Source organism: Patella vulgata, chromosome 3, assembly GCF_932274485.2.
Source record: "Patella vulgata chromosome 3, xgPatVulg1.2, whole genome shotgun sequence".
NCBI classification, from domain to species: domain Eukaryota; kingdom Metazoa; phylum Mollusca; class Gastropoda; family Patellidae; genus Patella; species Patella vulgata.
Genome location: NC_065881.2, coordinates 51,604,029 through 51,619,129, shown reverse-complemented (window position 1 = coordinate 51,619,129; position 15,101 = coordinate 51,604,029). Strand labels below are relative to the sequence as shown.

The following is a 15,101-nucleotide window of genomic DNA, read 5'->3' as shown; positions in this document are numbered from 1 at the left end:
GTCGAATCCAACTCAAAAAGCTTTGTTTACCCAAATTTCAATATGGCGTTTGTCCTTGAAAATCTTCCTGGTGTGTTTGGTTTCTCGATAAAAGATTCATAAAATTCACTTCTTATTTATAAAATTTAAGTATCAAATATGACTCCTCGAATCCTGTACCAAATGGTGGTTTTAAAGAGCCACAAATTAACAAATTTTAAGAAAGTTTTTCTGGCTTACAGCCTCAGCAAATTTTCTACGTCTACCGCTTGGATTTCATTCTCCTTCTTCAACCTGCATCTGTCAACAACCTGCTAACCAATAGCTTCGCTTCAATTCAGCACGTGATATATCGAGCCAATACGCACTCTGTATTATTTATAGCAAGTCGCGTCATATGTTTATTTTAGGATTACCTGATTTATTTGACATATTCCGACATTTTCAAAACACAATCAACATTGGCCATTAAATTTATACAATAAACTATTTTCTGTTGAATTTCATAGATGGAAGTTAATTCTAATATAACAGAATTTTAAAATAAAATTGTGAATATTTGACCTGGATTATCAACCATCACTGTCAAAGGGAGGCGGTATTTCCTTCGGATGTGACGTCACATTCGTAGGCGGGGAATCCTTTATTTGATTATCATTCTGAAACATGAAGTATCGACTACAGTGGTAGGTGTACAGGGCCAAGAAGAAAGGAATATATTTTACTTAATACTGTATCGTAAATTTTGAGGAAAAAACGTAAGTATGGTAAAGAAAACACACCAGTTTTCTGTCGTGATTTTCAGTGGATAGAAGAGTAGTGTGCGCGAGCTTATCGACTGAACTATGGTCAGCGATTCAGCTCGACCCACTTTACCGGCCTCTCGGAAGCCATCCGAGTCCATGCTGAACTAGTCGTGCTATTTGCGTTGCTCAGGTTGAACCAAGTATGGCTTTACTTTTGATTTGTCAGTTCGAATTTAAAGAGAGCAGAGCATTAGTACAAGTGACACCGTGTAGGATACTACCAAATTATTATATTTCTTTGAAAATAAAATGCATGGTATTGGTGGATGAAAAATGTCAGAATAAACATTGATATAGCTGTGTATGAATGATTGCATGGGGTTAATATACACGTGATGTTATAAGTTATAATTTTGATTTTGTGTTCGCCAAGCAACACAGGTTAATGAGACTTTATAATTTTTTTTTTTTTTTTTAGAATCCTTTTTCCCCAACATAATAGTAGCCTATATCATACCAACTCAAATAAATACTGCTCAAGAGTTTCATTCTTTTTTTTTATTTGTTTTCCTGGAAGTTTGCCAAGTTTTCAATAACTTTACCATTGCATTGGTATCATTTAAAGAAATCAAAACTTTTTCACTTTATTTTTCTGGATTTAAATCTTGGATAAAAAAAAGTAGATTAGATGAATTATGTCACCATTTGATTCTGAATAATTATACTTAATTGAATTACACTAAATGTTCTGCATAAGGCTTTCCAGCTGTCTTCTTCCATACAACTGGTTTCCAAATCCCAATTGCTCTTAATTTACAAAATGGATCTTTAATAAATTGTATGTATGTCATCTTCCCATCCAACAATTCCTTTTCCAAAGAGACCACTTTTCTATACATGTACTGTATGTGCCATTTAACAAGTTTCTATGATTGTATTTCTACTGTATAGCTAAACTGCGAAACAAAACGGCAAATATGCACAGTACCATGAGTTATGAGTTTTAAAGCAATAAAATAAAGTGTATAAGCTTAAGTGTTGTGCAGCTAGTAATAGTATATATATATAATAAGTTAACGTTTACATTATCACACAGTGATAAATGGCTTTATAATACGCAACTTAAAGATGGGTTCCCGCGTACAAACTCAGTGATTTAATGGTATATATGGACCAAAAACATATTCAAACTAATTAATTTGTCATAATTATGCTTCAAATCCTTCTCAAACATTGTAATTGCGAAGGAATGCCCTGCTATTAAAATTCGATCAAACCAGGTCATGTTTACGTCACGTCTTGGGAGTCAGAGGAGAATTCATTGCATACATAAGACAGTGTTGTCTTTAATCGCTTACTATTTATTACAAATATCGAATCCTAATTAAATTCTCGGATTATCCACTACCCACGTCTTTTTCCGTCATTTTTATCTCAGAAAGTATTGTACGTTTAACTCTTCATTAACTTTATCAACTTGTCCATCAAGCGCTCAATGTTCGCTTGTGACCTTTGACATCACGCGTGCAGAAGTTCTTAATCGTCGGGCTGTTGATTAGGGGAACCCTTACATTTTTGTCCTGTATACGCTCCATGAGTGTTTTTCGGGGAATCCAGTATTTTTCTAGTAAGATTGGATATCTCTACTTTCCATATATACCAAAATTGCCATACTTTTATTGGAAATAACCACCCGATAAATACTTTTCTGGGAACCCATCTTTAAAGTGTGTATTACGATAGTAAAAGATATATTATCATGGTTTATATACATGTACATTTACCTATTAAACCAAATAGCACTTGATACATGTAAATATTGACTGCCCCAGTTCCTGGTTCTTGGGGGCCACCACAGCTGTTCACATGACTCTATCGGTTTGGGATATTCTGAGGAACTCTAGTTATGGTGGTTTTTGGCGATCCAAATCGGCAAATCCTTAAAGGTTTATCTGGGACTACACTTTCTGAATTCAAACTGCGATATTATGCTTAGTAATTTCCTGATACTGCTCTGTAACTTAAATATAAATGGTGTTACATGATAGCCTTGACTATGAATTTGAAATATTAATCCTTTTTTATGACAATTTTAGTTTGTGTAACGTAAAAATGTATCTATTATTCGATCAGCTGATTTTGTATGCCCTGCTGTACTGTAGACTAACGTTAACTTCAATCAATACAGTAGTTGTATGGATTTTCCATTGATCCTGTACACAACTGTTCTTTCTAATATCAGGAATAAACTATTGCAGTGATTAACGTGAAGGGCTAGCATTAAGATTAAATCCTCTCTTTTTAGGTGATTCTCACAGTTTGCTTGTAGAATGCCAGTGGCCTCACCTCAGCGAGATGCACCTATAGTACATTATCATCATTTATTACCAAAAGCTCCCACTTGTTTGTCTGGCCACGCAGCCAGCAATCTCTTCAGTTCAGAATCGGCCACATTGATGCCAGAAGGAGCTACGCATGTGGCAGGCAGATCCCCAAGTAACTCCTTAGAATCACCTAGCCATTTAATCAGCACTCACAGTCCACCATTGTTAAACCTAAGCCCAAATCTTAGTCCGTCTGCCCAGTTGAGTCCTTCAGAAGCTCATGCCCAGAGGTCATCAGCCCAGTTTTATGACCTGAGAGAATCTACAAGACGTCAGAGTATTCAAGGTAAGAATAACTTTATATTTATTTATGAACATTCATGTCATTGGAGTGGATATACGTAGTATTAATCTAGCAACATTAGTAAGATACGTGTAAATGACATAATTATGGCCTAAAACTGTGTGTATTAAGGTACCGTTAATTACTATGTTAAAAGTCAGTGCTCTTCTAGTACTGTAAAAAACGGATATGTCAATTTAGATATAGGGTGTTGGTTTTTCGAGTAACAAAAAATACTTGATAAAACTAATAACTGAATACCACACCCTAAATATGTGCAAGGAGGATACCATACTATTAGCCTGCCCCCAATACTAATGTTGTAGTCGTATTTTGTTAAACACTTTGTGTTTTCACAAACATATGAGATAATTATGCACATCTCGCTTGGTCTCTATTCTAAGACCAGGTCATACAGCATGGTAGAATTAAGCATTTCTAAGAACTGAGTTTTTGTGGACAGCATGATATAGTGGTAACCTAAATTGCTAAATTCTACTTGTTTATTGTTTATTTTAGAGTTTGTTAGGTCATGTTAAGTTTTATGTGCACACATTTTCATGTGGACGTATATTGTTGTCACCCCTGTCCGTCGGTCCGTTTACATTTTGTTTGTGGACACTCTACAAGTCACAATTTTTATCCGATTTTAACAAAACTTGAAATATAGGTGTATCACCGAATAATCTCAGTTCCTTTTCCAATTAGCATGTATTTGACCATAACTTCATGGATTATGGTCCCTGATTGTATGAAAAGTCATGTTTTTATACGGCCACATTAAACATGGTCATATATTGTCGCTCGTCAATAAAGTTAATATCCGATTAACTTTAAATTTATACACAGTTTTTAAGGTCATGAGATGAAGAAGCCTATTGATTTTCAATGATTTCCGATACTTACTGCCAGAGTTATGACCCTTGATCACATTGAAAAATCTTGTAAACGCTTTCGAGACCAAAGTTATCAGTTGATTGATTTTTATACGTCCACATTCATTGCCGCATATTGCAGTCGCCCCTGTGTGTGTGTGTGTATGTGCGTCTCCTACAGGCCACGATTCTTAAGTGATCATCTTGAAACTTTACATACTTATTCCTTATACCCTAAGGGGGCGGGGGGTTGGATGGCTGAATGGTTAGCGTGCGTGCGCTGTATCATAAAGTCTGTCATTGAGTCAACTGGCGTGGTTTCGAATCCCCGGTTGTACGTGACAAGAAGTAGGGTCGCCTGTCCAACATACTTATTCCTTATACCCTAAGGGGGGGGGGGGTTGGATGGCTGAATGGTTAGCGTGCGCGCGCTGTATCATAAAGTCTGCCATTGAGTCGACTAGCGTGGTTTCGAATCCCCGGTTGTACGTGACAAGAAGTAGGGTCGTCTGTCCAACATACTTATTCCTTATACCCTAAAGGGGGGGGGGGTTTGGATGGCTGAATGGTTAGCGTGCGCGCGCTGTATCATAAAGTCTGTCATTGAGTCGACTGGTGTGGTTTTGAATCCCCGGTTGTACGTGACAAGAAGTAGGGTCGCCTGTCCAACCTCGTGGGTTTTCTCCAGGTCCTCCGGTTTCCTCCCAATGCTAAAGAACCCTACTCGCAAGCGAATTATTGAAATAAAATTTAAAAACCATATGTTAGTCCCGAAATGACCTAGTTTGTGTCGAGTGGACGTTAAACCCCATTTCTCTCTCTCTCTATACCCTAAGGATGATCCCTATTGTTTTTGGTGCATGTCCGACCCCAGTGGCAGAGCCACGCCCATTTCTTGTATTTATTTGTTTGTCATCTACAGACTGCATTTCTTAACCTATCCCCATGAAACTTTGCATACTTATTCCTTCTATCCTAAGGAACATCCCTATTGTTTGTGGTGAATGCCCAATCCCCATGGGCAGAGCCACGCCCATTTTCATTTTGTGTGTCTGTTTATCACTTACAGTCTGCAATGCTTAATCGTCTTGAAAACTTTTCTATACTTATTCCTTATACCCTAAGACTGACCTCTGTTATTTTTGGTGCATTCCCGAACCCCTGGGATAGAGCTACGCCCAATGTTTGTGTGTTTTGTGTTTCGCCTACAGGCCACAATTCTTAACAGATCCTTTTGAAACTTTGCATACCTATTCCTTATACCCTAAGGATTACCCCTATTGTTTTTTGGTGATTACACTCATTTTTTATTTGTGTCTCTGTGTGTTGCCTACAGGCCACGATTCTTAAGGTCGACAACAGCATGTTCCGACCCCCAGGGGCATAGCCACGCCCAATTTTTGTGTTTATCGTTTACAGGCCGCAATTCTGAATGGATGAACTTGGTACTTGGCATATGTATTCCTTATAGCCTAAGGGCGTCAACTATTTATTTTGGTGAATCCCCCGCCCCCCAGAGGCAGAGCCATGCCCAATTTTTGCCTTTAGCGCCCAAAGGCCACAATTCTGAAGGGATTATCTTGGAACTTGGTATACTTATTCCTTATACCCTAAGGACGGCAACTATTGATGTTGGTGCACGACCCCCTCCTCAACCCCACCCCCTGCCCTTTCGGTGGTGCCACACCCACTTTTTGTTGATATTTTGTCTTTAGATGATGTACAGGTTGAAATTATTAAAAGATTTGGATCCAATTCGGAATGATCCAGCATAGGGTTGTACCTATATATATTGGTCCATGTTCAACCCCTAGGGGCAGAGCCACGCCCAATTTTTTTGTTTTTATCTACAGACTGGAATTTTAAATGAATCATCTTGGAACTTGACATATTTATTCCTTATATTGTAAGGATAGCAACTATTTATTTTGGTGCATGTCCCGACCCCCAGGGGTGTGGTACCACACCCACTTTTTTGTTAGTTTTTATCGGTAAATACTCTACAGGTTGCAATAATGAAAAGATTTTGTTCAAATTCAGCATATCAATCATTTCAATAACAGGGTGGTACCTACAGTATTTATATTGTTCCATATCCATCCCCCAGGGGCAGAGCCACACCCATTTTTTTATTTATCGTCCACAGGCTGCAATTCTGGATGGATCATCTTGGAACTTTGCATATTTATTTCTTATTTTGGTGCATGCCCCGACCCCCTAAGGCAGTGTTACACCCACTTTTTTGTTAATATTTGGTCTGTAAATTTGGCAAAACAAACCTAACGCCTAGCCTTCTTTGCCTTTTGTCATATTACAGCCATTTCATATTTCATTCTGTTTATTTTAAAATGTACCATATCAATCAAAGCAGGAATGTGGACGTATATTGCAGCGTTAGCGATGCACTTGTATATTTATACACCGTGTTTACGCCTATACAGTATAATCGATTTGATTGACTTTAGATTGATACACAGAGTTTAAGATCTTGAGATGAACAAGTATATTGATTTTCAATGATTTTTGATAACTTGAACAGCTAAATCCATAATATTAAATGTTATCATGGGCCAAACAAATTCTGATGATTTTCTAATAATTACTTAATGAGTATTTACTCTTAATCAGATTTGAGTGTAACAGTATTATAAATGTTTCATTACCGACAAAAGTAAAAGTCAACTCTTGTTGACTGCTCGGACGATTTGGCTGCTGTGGGCGTATGTTTTGTTGCCTGGCCACCTATCTTTTAGATTCTTTAACCTCTATAGTTCACAATTTTTATCTGATTTAAAAAACTGTTTAAATATATCTGTCACATACTATATTACTACTGATGGTTGAGTTTTAATCTATGGGAATCTGACCGAAACGAAATGGCTGCTACTTGTACGCAAACAGGGTAAAAGTATGTAGTACCGGTACCAAGGTTGTGGATCCTCTAGAAGTCACAGTTTTTATGTTTATATCTAACAGATCTCGGTTCCCCTTGATATTTTTGCATATCGGACCGTAACATCCTGGATTATGACCATATTAGATCGTAACTTCCAGAATTATGGCCCTTGATTGTACGAAAAGTCGCTTTTTGAGCTTGTGGGCCTTATAGAGGTCACAATTTTTATCTGATTTAAAAAAAAACGTTGATGGTTGATTTTGAATTTTGTAAAAAACGCACAAAAACTGAAAGACATAATGGCCTTGTACGCATATAGTGTTAAAATATGGTATATCTAGGTTATGGACCCTCTAGAGGTCACAGTTTTTATCCGATTTGGATGAAACTTTGAATATATGTTTTTATCATAAAGATCTTGGTTCCTTTTGATAACTTTCTGTGATATGGCCCCTGATTGGTCGAAAAATCGCCTATTTAGTTTGTGGATTCTCTAGAGGTCACAATTTTTTTTCAGATTTTAAAAACCGTTTAGATATATCACCATTCCACCACAATGAAGGTTGAATTGGAATTTCGGAAAAATCGAAATGATACTTCCCGACAAAATGGCTGCTCTTTGTTTGCAAATTGTGTATAAGTATGTAATACAAAGGTTATTTACCCTCTAGAGGTCATAATTTTTATCCAATTTTGATGAAACTTAAAATATCTTTATATTCCCAAAATCTCAGTCCCTTTTGATATTTGCGCATTTCAGACCATAACTTTCTGGATTATGGCCACTGATTGTACTAAAAGTCTCTTCTTTTTTTTTTAGCTTGTTCCCTGTCCATCTCTTTCAAAATGTAGACGTATCTTGCCTGACAACCGCTGGTTTTGACCTTTCTGTTCATTTATTTAATTAAAATGTAGTAGTATTATGTGTTATAAACATAATTTATTTTTTGATGCTAGATAAGTGATGTTTATCACATTATATTTTCTATTTTCAAATTTTACTTGAGTCAACAACCAAACATCGGGGATAAATCATGATTAATCTGTTTTGGAAGTTCAAGTCACAGAATCACATCAAGGATAAATCGTGATTTCAATTTAAAATGAATCTGTTTTGGAAATTCCAATTACAGAATAACATAATGACAATGTGATTAGATCAGTCATAGTTTTCATGCTTCGTATTTTTTGGTATTTAACAAATCAAATTTTGGAAATGTTAGTATTATCTTTTTTAGTCTTTATACAATATGCTACATGTATTTAGACTGTTATTGTATGATTTCATGATGATAAGAGCTAATAAACATTATTAAGGCAGGCTAAAGAAATCCATTTCATATGTACGTATATTGTCCTTGCCTCTGTCCGTCCACAATTTGTTTGTGGACACTCTACAGGTCACAATTTTTATCCAATTTTGATGAAACTTGAAATATAGGTTTATCTCGGTTCCTTTCGATATTGGCATGTAGCAGACCATAACTTCATGGATTAAGCGAATTATTGAAATAAAATTGAACCACGTGTTAGACCCGAAATGACCTTGTTTGAGTCGAGTTGACTTAAACCCCCCCTCTCTCTCTCTCTCTCTCTCTCTCTCTCTCACACACAGACACAGACCAGTAGGTCTACTGCTATTGATAACCTGATTCAAACTGCAATTTGATTTAAAAATTGATTTGAAATTAGCTCCCCCAGACTCCCAAGAAAGATCTAAAAGTCATATTAGTACCGCATCGGTATAGATAAAGGGTTTCGGGATGTGAATATATTCCAGGACACTTGTCTTTTAGAGAAATTGAAATTTCCTAAAATAAAACATGTTTTTATCTTGTATTTTATAAAATAATATATTTACCCTACTTATTAATTTAAACTTATGATAGAAATATTAATATACAGTACTGTGATCATATAAATACAGCCACCTTTTGTTATATTATGTTTTGGGATGGTCCGTTTGGGAATTCACTTTAAACTAAGGAGAAAGACAATAGAAGGATAGTGCTGTAGAAAATCCAGAAGCTGTATATTGATTGGTGACTATTTGACTATCGTTGAAGCAATGTCAACCAGCTAGAAACTACCTTCTGCCTCCATGAGTAATCATACCTCCAAACCTGAATTATTGAACAGCATGGATATTATTGTTTATATTCATCAATGTATATACATGTAGGCCTATAGATAAATAATAAAGTATGTACATGTAGTATTATGTTTATATAAAAAATATGTTTAATGCATAATTAAACTTGTAAAGAATAAAGTCTGTTTGTATGAACACATTAGAGTGACATAACCAGATTTTTCATTTGGACGACTTTGCTTGTGGACGACTTGACTGGCATTCTGTTATTCAATGTATATTGTCATCAAATGTCTGATGATTGCTGTACTTTAGGGACAAATATATGCATGAACCCTGTACATTGTCATCAACCCATCCATTATACAAATTTTTAACTTGCCCAGGTTTTTTGACCAGACCTATACATGTATGTATACCGGTACACATGTATGTAATGAACTGCATTGAGGAAGGATCAGTGGTACAAATTTTTATTATTATTGTCAAGCTGCCATCAAAACGTGGTAAACAAGTGCCAGGACTCAGTTTTCTGTCTGTAATGGCATGCTATTGAATAAACAAATATATAGATCTATGTAGTAAGCATCTACAATGGTCATCTTTTAAAGATACATTATGTAAGAACTAAATCTGCCTATTGCAGATCTATTTTGTTATATAAATTATTAATTAGACATTAATTCACATGGTAAGCCGATAATCAACTCTCTAGACCATTGAATGGTTGTTATTATGAACAGACTGAAACATGAGCGCCATTTAATGATTTAATTTAAAAGTGGATAATAGTGACTTTGTTTATTATTATTGTAACAACGGTAGCAATAATAATGGAGACGGAGATTATGCTATTCTTCAAACAGTGATAACTTAGCTCAGAATGAAACAATTTGACAGAAATTTTCAATATATTTCTTTTGTACAACAATTACTATCAGGTTTTGTCCCTGTTTACTAGTAGGTATAAACATGATTATATATTTCTAATTAGAAACTGGGTATATAAACTCATATATTTTTCTAGAACTTTCTACTTTCTACTTATTAAACCAGAATTGGTTATTGCAGTTATAACTGTAATATACACAGTTCATTTGTATATTGTATTACAATTACATTGTTTGTGTACTTTGGCACAGTGAGTGAATGTTATTTACTGTAGATAGATGTCTTGAGGAATAGTTATCCAAGTCATAATAAAAAATAAGTTCCACATTTTTTATTCGTTTATGATGTTAGATACAGTTATAACCAAGAACAAAACTGGCCCAGTCCTTATACAGACATTGGATTATCCATTTGGAAACATAACTCCAAGAGTAATCTGCTTTATTTGTAGTTGTATAATGCTAACATTCGAAAGCCACTTTATCTGTCAAAAAGTTTCATTTCACAGCTTAATCACAAGCTACTTTTGATAGACTATTATTTTGTCTTTTATTATTGCACAGATCTCTTAAATACACTTGACAATTTTTATTGAGGGCCAAGGGGTTTTATTTATATGATTTAATTAACAGCAAGTAAAACAACAACATAATAAACCAAGAAGCTTATCCCTGCATATCAAAACCATTCAGGGTTTCAATAAAGTTTATTAGCAAACCATACCTTTCAGGTGTCTTAAAGTTCATTTTACAATAGAGCTGTCTGGCACATCTATAATTAAAATCTAATGTATTGATGAAGATAATTAAGGGATTTTATGGCCAATAAAGAAATAAACCCATTGTTTTATTACATAACAATATTAGGATCTTATGATAGAGCCTATTTATTTTAAGGAATAGCTTTAATCTTATTATTATCTGTATGATCAACATAATTTAAAGTTTTAGAATTGAACCAAAACCCCCTTTCATTTACTTTTGTATTCACAAAGTTGTCATCCAATTCAGTTTGTTATTGATTTTCAATGGTTTTTGATAATTTGAACAGCTAAATCCATGATATTAAATGTTTTGTATACTAAACGTTAGCATGGGCCAAACAAATTCTAATGATTTTCTGATAATTACTTACTGAGTTGTTACTCTAAAATCAGATTTTAGTGTATTATAAATGTTTCATTACCAACAAAAGTATAAATATGTGAAAACTCTTTATGACTGCGCGGACGATTTAGCTGCTGTGGGGATATTAATTGTCCCAATTTTGTTTGCAGAGCAGATCTCATAAACTGTTCAAGATATCTTTATTGAATACACATCAGCTTATTATAGTCATAATAAATGGTCGTGTCTTTTGCTAATTAGAAAATTACTTGGATTTAATAATTCTTGTGTTTCCATGGAAACAAGTTTGACTTAGTTTTTTGTATACAATTTTATTTCGGAGCATATCTCATAAACCATTCAAGATATCTTTATGAAATTTTGTACACCCATTGTCACACTCAGATAAATAATTTTTGTGTTTGTAACACATTCAACTTAGTTTTTGGTATGCAGTTATTGTTTCACAGCACATCTCAGAAACCATTCAAGATATCTTCATGAAAACTCATTTCAAACTTGCATTATTCATACATCTACAACTGTTCTTAGTCTTTTGGGGGTCGAATTGTCTGTCATTGAGTCAAGTGGTGTGGTTTTGATTCCCTGCTTGTATGTAACGAGGTGTAGGATCGCCTGTCTAACCCCATGGATTTTCTCTGGGTCTTCCAGTTTCTTCCCTCTGTTAAAAACCCTTACGCGCGAGTGATTTATTGAAATAAAATTGAACCATATGTTAGTCCCAGAATGACCTATTTTGTATCGAGTGAACATTAAATCCCATTTAAATGACTTATATTTAAATGTTGAAAACAAACGACTTATGTTTTAAAATACTGAAAACAAACGACTTATATTTAAACATTGAAAACACTGTATTACAAAGTATGATCTGCATGTATTCATTTTCCTATGGACATTTTATCTGATTTTGACAATATTCAGAAGAAAGTAGTTGTAGTATCTTCCGATACCTTGGATAATATAGAGCCCAACAAACAACAGTGAATTACATGATTTTCAAGAGCTTGAAGCTACGTGAAGGAAAGCATTATGTTACTAGAGAGACCAGCCTTAGTTTTAATGATTTCTCCCCCAATCAATTGTATTGATCAGAAGGCAACAAAACAGTGTTTCACCAAGTACAATCAACTTGCGTATTTTCTGTGTAATTTTTATATGCCCACATTGAAATGGTTGTATATTGTTGTCAATCCAGGTACCTGTGGCCAGCCCGGGTCCCCCAAACTTTGGAGACTAAAGATATCACCAGATTGATATCACAGTGTTAATGTTCATGAAACAAAAGGCCGTCTGATTTTGAAGAATTTTCAAAAATGACTGTCAAAGTTATCAATCTTGATCAATTTGAAAAATCTTGTGGATGCTCAAGAGGCTATGGACCTTGATTACTTTTAAGAAATCTTGTGGACACTTTAGAGGCTAAAGTTATCATTGTCTTTAAATTTATACACCATGTTTATGTGTATGAGACTAAAAAGCCCATTAATTTTCAACAAATTCCAGCGTTCTTAATTTTCATCAGTTTCATACATCTTTATTGAAATAGTCAAATGTCCATCCACCATAATTGTTTGTGGAGGCTCATAGTGCTAATTTTATTACCTAATTGACCAGATATTTATAACTATTTCACGGGTTGTTACTCTTCATCTGTCTTTAATGTCTTGTAAATACTCTCATTACCTAAAAAAGAATAAATATGTGACAACTTAAGTGGACAACTGGTACGACTTGGCTACCATGTGCATATGTTCTGTTGCCTGGCAAATTACCATTAAAATCACAGAACAAATTAATATTGATAATGTTAACCATCACGTTGCAGTACATGTGTGTACGATTTTATGTTTTGATACACATAAAGAATAAATTAATTATACATCCCTATATAAAGCTTAAAAGCATATTAAATCTAAGCTTTTCAGTAATCTTTAATTAAATTTCACATATAATATTAGTTTTGTTAAAATTATCATCATTAAGCTTCTCAATGAATTATATTTAACATGTTTGGTTACTAATCAGGATATATGAAAATTTCTTTCTTAATCACTGTAAGATTTTTTTTTTTACCAGAATATAACTATAGAGGACTATGGTGGGCCATGATTGGAATAGGGTTCTTTATCCGATTTTAAAAAAAACGTTTAAATATATCACCGTTACACCATTATAACAGCTGAGTTCGAATTTTGGACCGAAACTGCCTGACACAATGGCTTCTCCCTTTATACAAATAGTGTAAAAGTGTGTAATATCAAGGTTATGGACCCTCTAGAGGTCACAATATTTATCCGATTTTAATAAAGCTTAAAATATATGTTTATATCCCAAAAGTATGGGTTCCTTTCATTACTTGCATGTATCGGACCCTACTTTCTGGATTATGGCCCCTGAGAGTATGAAAAATCTTATTTCTTTAGCTTGTTTTCTGTCCATCTCTTGCATGGCAACCACTTGTTAAATGATTTTCTTACTGTTTAAAAAGAAAAAAAAGATGATAATTGATACAAAAAATATAACTTCAAAAGAGAAATTTAAAAATGAAATAATAATTAATAAGTTGTTTTGAAAAATACTTAAATAGGAACCAGTTAGTGCCTCATGGCTCATTGTCTCAATGGTGTCCTGATTTTCAAGTCTCAATGCAAGAATAATAATTCTTTATTAATTTCTTAGTTTCACTTGACTTAAGGACATCCTAGAATACCCGATGTGAATCCATGATGGGGCTCCAGAAATTCTAGGTCCTTCTGGTATACACAATTGCTAGCACCCCAAATAAGCCATGACAGTTGGAGAATTAGGCATAATTCTGCCCTACCGTTGCATGGCGTACCTCTTTAAATGAACTGTATTATTGTTAGCCCTGCTTCAGCGTGCACTTTCAGATATGGGCCAACAAGAACCATTGCTGTATTTTTAAGTCCGGTTCCTACCTCTGAATGAGTGGTGGCTGAAAAGGAAAGTGTGTTTAATCATGTCCCGTATACAAATTGGTAGCGCTTATAAAAGATCCCATGCTAGTTGAAAAGCTAGGAGAAAGGATGGGGTTAATAGTACAACTTGTGACTTAAAGGGGAAGAGTGTTGCAATGACAGATATTTCTGCTTTTTTACTTCTGGTCTATCCTTTATGACAGTTCTAGTCTTCTAGATGGCAATTATCATCCAGGGTTTATGGACCTGCTTGTAGTCCAACCTTTGACAATGGGTTATAAGTTCAATCAATCTAGTTGGGGGGGGAAGATTGAACAGACAGTAGTTCAATCACTCACTTCTTCTTTGTATAATCTTATATTCTGTAACAATACTTAGTGATATATACCATATACAATAATGACCCCTAGGCTAGGTAACTTAATAAGGAACAGCAACTAAGAAATAACTTATAGACCTGCCCTTCAGTATGTCCCACTTCCTGCCTGTCTTTCCTCTAATATACTAGAGGTTACTTTGTAACAATAAACAATAAATATTAATTATATATATTTAAACTTAATAATATTTTATAGTTGTTAAAGGGTAGTATTTAAATGACATCCATTCCATAGTTCTTAATCGGCTGTTTTTTGTCGGCTTTAGTCGATTGATGTTTAATCTAGCCGATTGTTAAAACAATGAATCGGTCATCATAAATCAATCTACTTTCGGCTAAATTACATTGGGTTGATTATTACATGTTAATTAAAAAGTCAATCAACTTGCAGATCGGCTACAACAACAGTCGTACCTTAGTAAGAATCGGGCATGACGTGGTTCATAATCTGGGTAGCCTAATTAGCACATTTAACGGTAATTTGGATAAAACAAGCTTGCTGATTAT

The 15,101-nt window shown here is 34.6% G+C and overlaps 1 protein-coding gene across 2 annotated transcripts in view; it reads left to right on the top strand.

Moving 5' to 3' along the window:
* The first annotated feature begins 577 nt into the window (after positions 1 to 577).
* The window catches only part of LOC126815606 (E3 ubiquitin-protein ligase RNF38), a 46,486-nt gene continuing 31,962 nt past the window's right edge, over positions 578 to 15,101 (top strand). The window contains exons 1-2 of one of the 2 annotated variants that reach the window (XM_050541329.2): positions 578 to 737; positions 3,031 to 3,395. In XM_050541329.2, coding sequence (XP_050397286.1) covers positions 3,056 to 3,395 — 340 coding nt within the window. In that variant the 5' untranslated portion in view covers positions 578 to 737; positions 3,031 to 3,055. The remainder of the gene's footprint in view (positions 738 to 3,030; positions 3,396 to 15,101) is intronic. The other variant, XM_050541327.1, reaches the window with a different exon arrangement.